Here is a 14,344-nt window from a genome sequence, read left to right as displayed (position 1 = left end):
CACTGAAGCCAGCCTCGCTATTGTGTGGGGGCTTCTAAGCAGACCCCTGCTCCCCAGTTGCACTGGGGGGCCCTCTTCTGCTACCCCTGCCCCCCGCCCTGCCCAGCCCAGGTCCACAGGCTTTCACAGAGCTTCCTCTTTTCTCTCCCTGACTTCTCACTGAAGACAGGGGACACCTCTTTTATAAGAATAAGAAAGATGGGGCACGTGCCTTGTATGAGGTCATGTGAAGGAATGCATGCGTTAGGTGTCGGGGCTGCATGCCTGTGCTGGGGTGAGTATGTGCATATCCAGGGCTTCATTTTATCAATATATAGGCTAAAAGTGGTTGTCTTAGACGTTGCAATGAAGCATCTGCATAGCTATGAGACTGGTTATTTTTTTTATATTGTTATTAATCAGGCAGATAACCAATGTTAACTTGGCAAAACATACATCCCATGTTTAGGTTCTTGTCATTCACCCCAAGGCAACTCTTAAAAAATATTTTTCAAAAATTCAGTCCCCCTAATCTCATGGAGTAGATGTTTAATTATGTTTTTCTGACTAATAGCCAGCTATCTTCAGCCCGGATGTCCACTCTCGCTGTCTCCGGGTTGGTCTAACAGAGATGATCATCACACTAGTTTAATTTAAGTCCATTCCTCACCAACACCATCTTTATCTCGGCTGCTGGCTTCCTTTTTTGTTTTCCGTTCAATTTCTTCCTAGTAAAAGTAGGCTAATTCGTAGTAAAAATAAGCTAAAACCAGCAGACTGTTTGCTCCTGACAGCTCTGATACAGCTAATGCAAAGTTCTTATCATGCAGACAAGACCCAGCAAAAAGGAAGCTGTCTTGAATGAGATGCAGAATTTGATTCTCATCCAGAGACACAGTTGTCCTTGCTACTGTTGCCTAGGGGGACAGCAGAGTGGGGAAACTTGGACCTGTGATTTTATGCTGTGTCTATCCCATGAATAAACAGAAGGACTCAGACTCCAGGGCCTCTTATATTATATCAGAAGTATAAATCTCACATTAAAGACATTGTTAAAAGCATCCTTCAAATAACAGATTTTCACATTTCTCTCTTCTTCTAGTTGAGACCTCACATGGAAAAAAAACCCACCAAATATTTCTTACATATCTTCTGTTTGACCATTTCGACTATAATATATTGCAAATTGATGCTATGACACTAATGAAGCAGTCTGGCGTCAGTTCTGCAAGGGTCCTAATGTCAGGTACAATCCATCACTTAATATACATATGAAACTGAATAAACAGAGGCTGGAGTCCAGTGAGAAATCTTCTAGAAAAAGAAACGAGGGTATTTACCTTTTTCTTTGCCGAGAAGGTTAGAAGGAGCTGTAGTCTGTTGCTATGCAAGTGCTCAGAGGCTTTGCTCTTCTTGTTACACAGCGGTATCTTGAACCTTCAGCCCTGGCTGATCTGTGTGCCACATAACTAGGTCTGGGAGAGGCAGAGCTCCTACAGAGAAAGACCTGAATGCTGTAGAACTCAGATTTTGTACCAGTTTCACCTGGGAACACGTGAAAATGTCAGAACAACAAACTGGCTTCTCTCTCCTCTTTATCATAGACATAGCAGTGCCTTCCTAGGCCCCCTGTTTCCTTCTGGTTTGCTCTAGCCACAACTAGCTGCTGCTTGATAGCAAAGCTTACAGGCTTGTGAATGCAAAGCCTAGGATGGGCATTCATGTTGTTCTTCCAAGAATCAGCGATGTGGTGTATGGTTGGTCGCCCCATGGCAGCTTATGCTATATAAAATTACTGTTTCAGAAAAGGCAAAGATTAAACTCTTTATTCAGAGGTAATAAGACGAAAAGTTGAAGGCAAATACTTCTTAATGATTATTAGTCAGGTAATGTGAAAGGTCTAGCTTAACTCTGTAAGACTTTGCCTAGCAATCCCGTAGCAATGTGGAATTTCATTTTACTAGCGCAACCTATGGAAACACTTCTTCGTACCCTTCAAAACTTTAGTTCTGTATTTTAAAGTTTCAGATTAAACCATTATTTAGCTGGTGAATATCTCACTGGGAGATATGAGATGATGTCAATAGAAATAATTTTGTGAACAGACAGGACTCAGTTGTTTATAGCGAGAACCCAGCAGCCAGAAGAGTTTAGCACCTGCATCCTCCTGTGGAGGAGTTTAAGTGTCTTGGTTTTCACAAATAACAGGCGCTCATGATGGTACTTAACAGTGAAACATTAGTATCCAGCAGATTTTCGGTGCTCTCCTGGGTACTGATACTGCAGTGCTACCATTTTAATGAAAAAAAAAAAAAAAAAAAATTCTACAAGGTTTACCTACCTTAAAAAATTTCAGTTATAGTGCCAAGTACTTCGGGAAAACCAGCCCTAGCCACAAGTCGGGCACAGCAGGCTGCTAAAGAGCTACTGCAGCAGCAGGATTAGTGCAGCTGGGACTGCTCTGGAACATCTGTACAGCAAAACTCAAGAAGATTATACTGGTATGTCATCAAATGCGGCTTAAAAATAAATACATAAATAAGTAACCTTTTGCGTTCCAAGCCCTTTCTCAGCTCCAGAACAAAAGCACCTCTAGCTTTCCTTTGGTGTTCTGTCCCAACAGTCTGGCTAAGTGTGCTGCAGCCATCATCTTTATAATGGACCATCCTGTCCCTTTTTCCGTACCAAAAAGCATAAAGGAGAAAAACTGCAATTATATTTAATTACAGAAGCGTCCATCGGCCGTTCGAAAGCGTAACTCAATATCTCAACTAGCAGGTCACGTACCACCTCGTTGCCAGAAAAGGCCGGCAGGAGCGGGCTAAGGCAGAGCCGCCACCGCGGCCGTGGGGACAGCCCGGGGGCACGGCCTGCACGGCCCCGCCGGACCCTGTTTAACCGCCCCCCCACCCCCCCCGCGGCTCGGCTATAGCGCGGGGCTGCGGCCGGGCCCCGCGGACAGGGGGGCGCGGCGGGGGCGCGCCTCGCCGCGGGAGCGCGCCCGTCCGAGCCGCGGGCGGCGCACGGGGCTCAGGCCCCGACCTGACGCCCTGACACCTGCAAAAGTTTCGGCCGCCGGTGTGCGGGGCTGCGCCCCGGCCGGCCCCCCGTGCCCCGCTTTCCCTCTCCGCAGCCGCCCGCCCGCTGCGCGGGGCGCCCCCCTCCCGGCCCGGAGCGTGCCCGCCGTGGGGCCCGACGGCACGAGTGGGTCTGCCCCCCGCCCCCCACACCGCCGGCGGGGAGGGGCGGGCAGGGGCGCTGCGCGGCCGCACCAGGCGCTGCCGCCCCGTGGCGAGTCCCCGCGCTGCGCCCGGCCCGGCGGGCGGACGGAGGCAGGGAGGGAGGGAGGCAGGGAGGGAGGGAGCGCCCGTCCTGCCCCGCTGCCGCCGCTCCCGGGGCCGGCGGCGCACGGCCGCCATGTGAGAGAAACGGGGGCCGCGGCGGAGCCCGCCCTCGGGGCGGCGGGGCCGGATCGCCTGGCTGCCGCGCTGCGGGCTTTGCGGGTCCGCGGCGGCGGCGGGCGGGCAGCAACAAGCCGACGCCGGCCGCCCGCCCGCGGCCCCGCCATGGGAGCCGGGCGGGGGGCGAGGCTTGGCGCCCCGAGCCGCCGGCGGGGCTGAGCCGGGCTCCAGCGCAGGTAGGGAGGCGCCGGGCCGGGCCGCGGGGGACGTTGCAGGGCCGGGGAAGGGGCTGGCCCCGGCTCCCCCAGCGGCAGGGGGGTCGGGCGGCGCTGCCCGGCCCGCTGGAAAGTTTGGGCGGGCGGAGCGCGCTGCCCCCCGGTGCCGCCGCCCCCGCCGGGCCGCCGGTGAGGGCCGGGGGAGGCGGGCGGGCAGGGAGGGAGGGAGGCTTTTAAATGGCTTTGGGGAGCGGTACCGCGGAGGTGGGGCCGTGCCGGGAGGCTGGAGCGCCTTCGCTTGCCGTGGCCGGAGCCGTGGACGTGTTTTGGTTGGGTTTGTGCCGATTCGGAGTGCAGTGTTTTACGGACAGGTGCCGGGAGTGTCGCTGAACTCCTGGAGGATGTGGGTTAAATGAGCCTCTGCTGCGGAAACTCCTAACGGCGCTGCTCTGCCTTAAGCACGGGGAGGAGGAGGAGGTGGTGTGTGCTTGTTTAGGTAGTTCGGCAGCGGGGTAGTTTGGCTCTGCTTGCTTTAATGCGCATGGGTTTAGTTGTCTTTGACAGAAATGTGCTGGCTGGCAGGTATTTAAGAAAAACCCCAAAACAGCAGCATACTTCAAGACTGGATAAGAGGTTAATGAAAACCATCGAGCACGCAGTCAGCAACTGGGACTCCGTTGGGTGATTTCTTTTCCGGACTCTGCTGTGTGTAGGGGAGCTTCATTTAATTCAGCAAGCGTCCATCCTCTTCACGTGTTGTCATTTGAAAGGAAAAATAACCTCCAAACGTTCTGGGTTTTGCATGCACCTGCCTTTGCAAATCCGAACTCCCTGGAGTTGTGCGTGGTGCTCTTCACGGAGGCGAAGACGCCGGGTCTGTGTCCAGAGCCCTGCTATTTATAAGACTTGGCAGAGCGGGGGAGGAGGAGGAGGGATGCAGCACCAGGCTGTTGTTTGCCTTTTGCATAAACTACCGAGGCAGGTTGCGTGTTGTTTGAGATGTTGCATCGGTGGAGGCCGGGGGGTGGGTGCGTGGGTGTAGGGTGTGAAAAAGTGCAGCAGCTGAAGTGTTCCTTATCCTTCTCTTCCTAGGGACTGTGGATCTGTGAAGTGCTTCCCTCCGATGTGAATGCAGTGTCCCCTGTGGGATGCAGTAGGTGATGCCCAGCTCTACTGCAATGGCAATTGGAGCTCTTTCTAGTTCTTTTCTTGTAACCTGCTGCCTCATGGTTGCCCTCTGTAGCTCCACCATACCTGTGCAAAAACTGGCCAAGGCTCAAGACAAACAGGAGATAAAGGCAAGCCAGGAAAAGAGGGATCACACATCTACAAGGGACAGCCAGACAGGCCCAGGGAAAATGAATGAGATCGGCAGGAGCGGGAGGGAGGAGGGTAGCAGGGACTGGAAGAGCAAAGGAAACAGGAACTACTTGAACAAGGAGTCTTGGACTAAGCAAAAGCAGGCTTGGAACAGCCAGGGGACGAGCAGTAAATCTGGGAGCATTCAAGTGCAAGAGCAAAGGGATGCTGCTCCCGAGGAGCCTCAGGTGGCTGAAGACTTGTCTCTCCCAGAAGCCGTTGCGAGCGTGACTCCCGAGCCCCCGGAGGAGTATGCCTATCCGGACTACCGTGGGAAAGGCTGCGTGGACGAAAGCGGCTTCGTATATTCCATTGGGGAGAAGTTTGCGCCGGGCCCCTCCGCCTGCCCCTGCCTCTGCACCGAGGAGGGCCCGCTGTGCATACAGCCCGAGTGCCCCAGGCTCCACCCTCGGTGTGTCCATGTGGACACCACGCAGTGCTGCCCGCAGTGCAAGGAGAGGAAGAACTACTGCGAGTTTCGAGGGAAAACCTACCAGACCCTAGAGGAGTTCATGGTAAGGGCTGAAGCCAAAAGTCGTTTTGTGGGTCCTTCTCGTGTTCAAAGTGGCATTATATTCCTCGGGTGCTTTCTCGGAGGGTGTTCTGGGTCTCACCCTCCCCTTTTCATTTCTGTGTTAATACTACTTTTGCAGTGCGGTAAAATGCTACCCTTAAATACGGCCTTTCTTGCTCTGTGATACTGTAACATTTTTAAATGAGGGGGCTGATCTTTATCAATTCCTTTGGTATTTACAGTAAAAAACGGTACTTGGAAGGATGCTACTCGGAGGTGATGTGGATTTTATGAAAATTTTCAGCAATTCATTTGTTTCCTTATTTAACTGTTATGTGTGAAACTTCTACTTTGCAGGGATCAAGCAGGGTTTTGTGGGCTGACTTTATTCCTAGTAATCAGCCTGTAATGATACACCTTTTTTTAACAGTCATTGCTCTCTTTAACGATTTAAACTGTGCTGCCAAGGTTGGATAAGGTTTGCTTTCTGAGAATTACTGTGGGCCTTCTTTTTTAAGAGTGTGGTTCGAAGTCTGGATCACAGTGATACCTAAACAAAGGACTTGCAAAGCTTTATAATTAGGGGAATCCTTTTAGACTAGGACCTCTTTAACATTACTGTGCAAGGTCATTGTCATTGAAAATGCAACTTATTACAGTGCAACTGAAAAGTTCTGTAGTTGGGGCTGATTTTCTGCTTGCTTACCTTACCTTTTTCCCTGTAGTGTTTTATTGTGGCTGAGATTTGCAAGCAGGCTCTTAAGAATTGGCTTGCAAAGGACTGTTAGGTACAGGGCTAGTCCAAACCCCACTTTGGAACACACCAGAGATTTTTGAGCTGAATATGTTGAGGGGAGTACGAAATCCAGTTCAGGGTTCTGGAAGCTTGAGCCTCTCTCAGGATGGAGAAAAAGAAAATGTATTTGTGAAGGCTGTAAATAAATTGCCACCTCTGCTCTCTGGTGTTTGCATGTTCTTGGAAACTTAACTTTGATTCATAATGTCTTTCCATGTTTTGAACTTACTGAAAAATAAATAAATGAGCAGAATTACTCTCTCTGGAATAAATCACAGTGTTTTCCCATGCTCTCTATTGGGAATAATGTGTAGAACAATAGTGGATTTCAAAGTATGGCAGACAGCATTGTAGCATACTCCCTTTTTCCATGTCACCCTCAAGGATTGCATTCGGTCTTGGGGTAGCTGTTTCTGCCTTAAGAGGGAGAAGGTACTTTTAACAGCTGCTAGTTGGTGTGACATTTTCAGAGATGGATTGTGAGGTCCTTCCTTTTCCAGCAAAGTTAATTCTGAGGGGTGGCCAAAACAGTGATGCTTCTGCACACGTTCTCTGTAGGTCAGAGTTTTAAATGCTTCTCCCCACTCTTCATTCGTGCTTTTCTAACAAATTGCATTTCTTTGTCTATTTGTATAGTGGTTTTGTATTGATGGCTGTAAAGCAAGACTGAAATACCTTATTGTGTTAAGCATGTAGTGAGAGAATAGAACCTTAAGGCTCCCTGTTACATTTGAACATGGCTGGCAACCTTGGTAAAAAAGGACTGCTGAACAATGACATTTACAGAAATGTTCTGAAAAGACTTTGGTTTCAGCTTTCTTTTTAACCCCATTTAGCCTTCAGCCCTTGTGTTGATACCTTCCTGTAACGAAACATCGGTTCCCTTACTACTTTTTGTAAGCCAGCTTTGGAAACACAGGTGAGAAGGGTTGTCTGCCCAGGATGTGCAAGGGAAGTTACTGATGCATTTAGGCGGTGGGACAGCACCCTGTTTATTTTGATGTGTGAAGACCTTGGTTTTTAGTTGAGCTTCAACGTTGGTTCCAATATTGTGAGCACAAAACTGTAAATGCAGCTGTTTGCCCATGCCACTGCAGTCAGTGGAGATGTCTGGCAGGGTAAGGTACAGATGTGGTCAGATTGCTGCTGCTCGGTGGAAGCAATTGCAAATGCAGGTAACTGCTCACAGTTTCAGAGGTCATTTTACAAGTTTAAAGTTGATGGTTTTAGAGAGTTTACTAATATCCTGTCTCTTGGTGAAGGTCAGGGAAGGAGTTATAAATGGATAGTAATCTGATTTTTCTCTGTGTCCGCATCTATTATTTGTGGCAAAGAGTACCTGGCATCACTAAAGGAAGAAAAATGTGACCTACTAACTTTTAAGTGAGATTTTCTGCACATTTATGTCTAGATGAGTAAATATCCATGCAAATTTGGGATTTTGCTTATATAAAACTTTTCTATGGCTTGGCATGGCAAAAAATTGCCCTGGCCAGAGCCAGTGGTAACTCGAAAGCTGTGTGCACCAGGGAATGGGAGGTTTGATGCGTTTGTTCTTTGATTCACAGTCCTTTCTGCAGGCTTTGAGTGTGTGTGTGCATGCATGCGCATGGAGGTGCTTTTTCTGTTTTCAAAAAGGACATGGATGTCGACACAAAACACAACACAGGTGTGTGGGGGAAGGATGAGGTCTCATAAAGTTGTTTCCATCAGCTCCACTCTACTCCTCTGTGGGTATTGTGAGGCAGGATGGCAGAGGGATCACAGCATCCATACAAGTAGAACTGGGAGCAAAAGCCTTAGTTGGTGAAATGCAGCAAGGATGAAATTCTGCACTGGAGCTGGAGGTTGCTGAGAACGTGTTCCACTAGATGTTTTTCAGTCTTACAGTACGATTTGAAAATACAGGCTGACTTTATGTCAGAGCCTGACAAGGACCATAAGTTACCTTCAGAAGTGTCATGTTTGGAAAGAACCTATGTTTTTGGAAGTTGTTGCTTCATGTGTTTTTTTTAGAATTTCTCTCCTGCTGAAAATTGTACTTATTTGTGAATAAGTTGCTTGGAAATATGGAAGTCAACAAACTTTGAAAAATGTTTGAAACATTTGTGGTATTTTTGAAGTAAAGCCAAGGCTGATAGGTTTATTCTTGTCAGCCTAACCCCATTCATGTTCTCCCGAGTTGTGTAAGTGGCAAGGAAATATTAATAAAAATTCCAGCACAATAGCAGATAAGTTTGGGATGATGATTGATTTTTTTTTTAAAACCTGGATGTTTTCAAGGCTCAAGGAACCAAATGCAGATTTTATATATATATATATATATATATAATTTATTTTAAATTCAGATTTTTTTTGTTCGTTTGGTTTTGGTTTCTTTTGTGCTTTTAAGTAAAATTTGCCATGTTGGAAAGGGAGAAGAGCTCAAATTACTTTGTACCAGAACTTTAGTGATTGCAAATGATTTGTCACTTTTTAATTATGCCAATTTACACTTAAGTTGCTGCATAAACCTACTGCTCTTAATGAGCTGCAGTTCTTTTCATGTCCCACTAGTGGGAAATCTACCTGTTTACACAATGCTGTGTTTGCTTTTTTACAACATCTGCAAGTCCATTTATACATCTGCTCATAAACTTCCCTTTAAACAATTCTGAAGAAGTTTTTGTGTGGGTTTTTTTGCCATCTGCACTCTGTTTTCTACAGGTTTTATGGCTGCCTGGTGAACTTGTAAGACTTGTGTGCCTCTTGTTATCTTCCCGTGGCTTTTGCATAGGCAGAACCACTGCTGCTATAGAGTTAATAGCTTCATCTGTAGACCACAGGGATGTGGTATCATTAGTCTTCAGAGAGAGGTTGATAGGTGGTATTATTTCCAGTCCAGCCTGGTTATGTCAGATGTGCTAAGCGTTAGTGCTGCTGGGCAGGTCGTTTCAGAGATGAACAAGTGGGGTGCTTGTTGCATGGGCTGCCACTAGGAACTGCGCTGCAGGGAACGCGCTTACGTTGTAAGAGTAGAAGAGAGGAAATGAAGGACCAAATGTGTCTTTTCATTCTGATTTATTTAATTGTTGTTGCATATACGCACAGTCTTATTGTCTCTCTCTCTCCCTCTAGTGATGATTATGTGTCTGAGTATTAAGTTGCCATTAAGATGCAGAAAGAAGTGGGCCTTTTCTACAGTTCCTGCTGCATCCTGATCATATATAAAAAGCAATACTACCGTTTAGTCCAAAGATGAGCAGATAAAGGTTGACAGTAATACCGTTTTGGCAGCCACTGTGGTTCACTTACATGCCTGAAAAGAGCTTTGTAGAAATAAGCACATGGAGACCTTCCTTAACCTTGCTACCACTACTTATACTGGTGGCTTGTATAGATGACAGTACTTATTAAATGTGTACTAAATGTGTTGCCCTGAAATCCCATGATTTATTACACAGGAAGGTTATTTGTGAATGCAAAATCACATTAACAGTGTGCTCTGTTCATGAAAGATGTAATCCTCAAGTCTATGTGCTGTATAGGATGGAAATGCATTATTCTGAATCATCATTATTAGATAAAGATTAGAGCAATTTTGTTTCTCATTTGATAGTATTTTCAGTGCTTCATTAAATGGCTTCTTGTTGTTGTAAGAATTTTAGGCTTCTGTCAAATTTAGAATTCTAGTAACAACCTATGTAATTAGAATATGTTTAAATTTTACAGATGAGAGATTTTAGGAATAACATCTGTGTGCTGTCTTGTTTCCTGATTATCATCAGATACTCTGTTTTTTATATCACTTCTAATATTGAATGGCACAGCTGCTAAGTGTTGTCCTGGGAGAAGGAGTATCTGTTGTTGTAGTTACTGGTCTCATTGAACAGTGATGACTGGCAAATTTGCATTTTTTTCAAGTCATGGCAAAAAATGTTAAAAACTGATTGAAAGCTAGCCTTGTTGAGCCTGATCCTTGGAATTGAGTTCTGGTAGCTTTGATCAAGTAGGGTTCCTTCATAATAAAAAGAAAAAAAAAAAAACCCCAGTCCTCCTTAAAAAGCATGTTTTCATAATTTAGTATGTATTGTTTGTGGCTGTAACTCCAGAGGGAAGGATTCTTACTGTTGACTAGCAGATAGGTAGGAGCTCAGGTTTGCTGGCGCTCAAAAGTTTCATGTGTGGTTCAAGTCATTACCTGGGATACCTGAGTCTGTCGACTCTTGATCATTGGATCAGAAGCCTCCTCATCCACTGACACTCCAGCTCTGCAAGCGAACGTGGCAGCTTATAAACAATTACTGGACAAAATTCTTGGCCCAAAGCCTACAATAAAAATCTGCAGTACTGGGCTGTCAGCCTCCTTGTGGCATTTTATAAATGTATAGTGCGGTGTTATCCTTGGTAGAGTTAAAGCAAAGAGAAAACTGGAAATGAGTAGCTAGCAAAGGAAACCTGAAATAAATAATAGTAGTAAAAGCAGAAAGCAACACAGCAAGAGACCCTATTTAGGCTTTCTAAGCAGAGGGGACAGCGTGAAAGATATGTGAGTGCATAAGCAAATAACAGCCCTGGCAGGTGGGAAGAGAAGTGGCAAAGCATGGATGAGCATTTAGTTGGAGCTGGTGCTGTGCAAGCATCAGCATGTTTGAACTTTGGAAGTGAGAAGGATGTGAAAGAGGCAAGCAAGCAGAGAATGGATTTGATGAAAATATGGGCTGCCTATAGAAATAGGGAGAAGAAAGAGATCATCTGCAAGTTAGACATCTGGATGATTCTTCACAGAGAATTAATATAATTTTTTTTTTTAGATTCGTGGTTACTCTGCTTTTATTGGAGAAATGCAATGGGTGGTTGTTTGCATCAACTGGAGTCTGGAATGAAAAGGGGTTCGTAAAAAAAAAAAAAAAAAAAAACCAACAAAAAAAACCCCTCATCCTTAAGTAAACCAAGAATCTGCAGAGATTATAGATTTAGAGTATCACTAATAATAACATTCAGCTGCATTTTCATCCCGCAGTGTGAGCATGGATGCCAGTGTGGGTTTTTGTGTATAGCAATGAGATTCACAGTACATCATTTATTGCTCTTCAGTACCCTTGCTTCCCTCCACCTCCAGCTCCTTGTGTGGTACGAGGACATCAGCGATGCAACAAGCAGCACCTGAAACACTGAAGAGAGCAGCTGGAGTTGTACGTGTGGCAAATGCAGACATTTGGAAGTCCATTTTTTCTTAAATAGGGCCTTGATGCTGTTTTGTTTGGAATTGATTTCATTGAAGTAGGTCATTCAAGTAGTCATCTTGTGGTGCTCCTATTCTGTGGAGTTCTTCAAAACCAGTAATATTTCACTAGGTAAAAAGGATGACATGTATTTTGCTTCATCCCTTTCTTTGAATTGCAGCTTCTTTTCAGAAGGTTACGAGTATTACAGGAGTGGTCCAAATAGAGTTAACCTATGGGAAATACCTGAATTCAAAGGATAGTTTTTTTCCTGACTTCTCTTTGAAAATGATAATTTTCGATAAAATGCAACTTCCTGCTACCAAAAAGCTTTCAAACCTGGAAAAATTGCAACAAGGCTTTCCATTAAAAGAAGTTTCATATTTCATTTCATAATTTTTTTCTTCTGTAAATACAGTATTTTTTGCTAAATTACTTTTTTAACCTCTAATTAAACTGGATTTCATCTAAATTGGGAACATAATTTGCTGGAAGTTCATTAGAAATGTGGTAGGGAGATTTTGGCTTTATTTGTGTTAAAGCCTAAAGTGTTCTTGTGCCCAAGATCCCTTTTCACATTAGCTGCTGAGGTCAGAGCAGAACCTGTGAGGTTTTTTTCTGCTGTGGTTTGGTAATTTTGCAGGCACCCAGCCTCACTGTCTGCATTATTCAGACCACAAAAAGCATTTGTTCTGAAGTGAGAAGAAAAAGAGGTGAAGGAAAGGACAGTGCAGATGGGAAGGTAGGTAGGTATTGTGGGCTTTAGGAGGGCGTTAAGTGAGAAGGTTAAAAGGTGGCTGGATTTGTGTTTCAGGTTTCTCCATGTGAGAAGTGTCGCTGTGAAGCCAATGGCGAAGTGCTGTGCACTGTCTCAGCTTGTCCCCAGACTGAGTGCGTGGATCCAGTGTATGAGCCTGATCAGTGCTGTCCTATCTGCAAAAATGGTAAGTGACGGCTGCAAAACTAGAAGGGGGCTTCTGTCTGAGAGGTCCATGTTGCTGTTCTGGTTTTTAAAAATAATTCCAATATTTTCCTTTTTCCCCAAGTGGAGATGGAAAAATGTTGTGTGTGGATGGTGTCTTCCTGGTGTGAGGAGTCAGATCTTCCCTTGACTAGGATGAACTTTATTATGACCTACGGGGATTTTTGTATACTCAGGAGACAATTAGGGTGTTACTACCAGATATTCATGTGGCTTCTGGATATAATTTTGCATGGACTTATTGTAGATATATTTTATATAGGCACAGGAAATGTTACCCACCTTTCAACGTGAGCAGGAAAAGTTACTTTTGTTCTACCTTTTTATTTGTTCCCTTTTCAGAGATTCTTCTCTTCCTTCCCCCCCCCCCCCCCCGCCCCAAGGCAAATCAAATGTACCTTATTGAGCTCATTTAATTTTCATAACTAAATGAATTAAACTCCCAAGTTTAATTGAATATTTTTCGTAACTAAATTAGACAGAAAGTCTCTCTACTCCCAGCAAGGACTTCCATTAGATCAAAGTCTTGGTCTATTTAGGGGAAAAAAATTACATGACACACTAGCTCATCACTTATAAAGAAGAAATAATAATTTATTAATAGAAATGAAAGCTGCAAAATCTCAAATGAAATTATATTCAAAATGAAAAAAACTTTAAAAATACTCAGATAATTTGCAGCCATATATTATTTCTCTAGAATAGGTAGGTTCCATTACATTAGCTAAAACAAACTGATTAAAATTGTGGAAAAGCTAGGGGAGGAGAGGGTGTACAGCATATGCTTTCTGCAAATTCAACAGTAGATGATAAGGGATAGTTAATTGCATTGGAGGAGTTTCATTTGTATGGGTATAAAAGTAATTGCTTCACATCCATTAATTGCTTGTTACAACCCTGAAGGAATGTGTTCCTGGCTGTACAGCTTAAGGGCACTCTACTTTTGGAGATGATGACAGGTGTTTTTTGAAACATTGAGGTACAGTTCCTGAGAAAGGCTGAATCTGGGAGCTAGCTGGTCTGGAGGATACTTTAACACTTTTTTGATGGCAGGAGCTTTCCTGATGCGCTCTCAAGCTTTTTGTGTGGACACCGTCCTCTGCTGTGGTTCCCCAGGTCGGAGCGACTTTTGGCAGGCAAATGGTCTGTTTTCAGTAGGGAGGATGAACTTACAAGCATAATGTGTGACGCTGATGTAGTCTTTACCGCTGAATTTCTCCAGCAGTGTTAACACTGCTTGGAGCTGAATTGACTTTCCATTGGTGCACGTTCTCCCACAAGCATCAACATAATGCACGGTGGTGGCCATCTCCCAGCAGTGGCTTGCATTTGGGTTAAGGTGGTATGGCAGTGCAGGGCCTGGCTTGGCTGCTTGCATAGATCCTCTGACATGTTTCCTAGAAATGTGACCTTTTTTAAAAACTTGTGCATAAAATATGCCTTAGTTGTGAGGAGGGTGCCTTCTCTCAGAGCACTAAAGCTGAAGTACCCAAGTTCTGCCTGCAAGAAAAGGGTGGTCATGTCCTCAGTGTCCAAATCCCAGTATTACTTGCATATTCCTTGGGTATAACCACAGACTGGCATCCCTGACCCAGTTTCAGACCAAGGTGACCAGAGCTGCCTGTTTCCCGTGAGCTGTGCTGTCACTTCTCTGCACATCAGAGAACCAAGAATGGCTTTCCTTGTTAGCTTCTAGGTGAGGAAAAAAGCCATTAACAGTAACAGTAAAACAAAGATCATTTAGAAGCAGCTCAGCATTTCTGCTTCAGCAGCGTCAGTATAGTATCACAAAGAAATTTCTGAGGAGTCCTGTCCATCTGGGGAGGACATTTGGAAGATAAAAAACAAAACAAAACAAAAACCAAGCTCTTTGCTTTCAGAGCTTGTTTTAAAG

The 14,344-nt window shown here is 45.1% G+C and overlaps 1 protein-coding gene across 6 annotated transcripts in view; it reads left to right on the top strand.

The window, feature by feature from the left end:
* The window catches only part of VWC2 (von Willebrand factor C domain containing 2), an 81,998-nt gene that overhangs the window by 19,585 nt on the left and 48,069 nt on the right, over positions 1-14,344 (top strand). Inside the window, exons 1-3 of one of the 6 annotated variants that reach the window (XM_037381381.1) lie at positions 3,272-3,616; positions 4,688-5,469; positions 12,283-12,412. In XM_037381381.1, coding sequence (XP_037237278.1) covers positions 4,756-5,469; positions 12,283-12,412 — 844 coding nt within the window. In that variant the 5' untranslated portion in view covers positions 3,272-3,616; positions 4,688-4,755. Of the gene's footprint in view, positions 1-3,271; positions 3,617-3,902; positions 3,925-3,972; positions 4,092-4,118; positions 4,470-4,687; positions 5,470-12,282; positions 12,413-14,344 lie in introns of those variants that run through there. The other 5 variants (XM_037381375.1, XM_037381379.1, XM_037381380.1 and 2 more) reach the window with 5 other exon arrangements.

This window comes from Falco rusticolus, chromosome 3 (assembly GCF_015220075.1).
Source record: "Falco rusticolus isolate bFalRus1 chromosome 3, bFalRus1.pri, whole genome shotgun sequence".
Taxonomy (NCBI): Eukaryota; Metazoa; Chordata; class Aves; order Falconiformes; family Falconidae; genus Falco; species Falco rusticolus.
The sequence above is the reverse complement of the archived record's forward strand: the minus strand, read 5'-3'. Positions and strand labels throughout refer to the sequence as shown.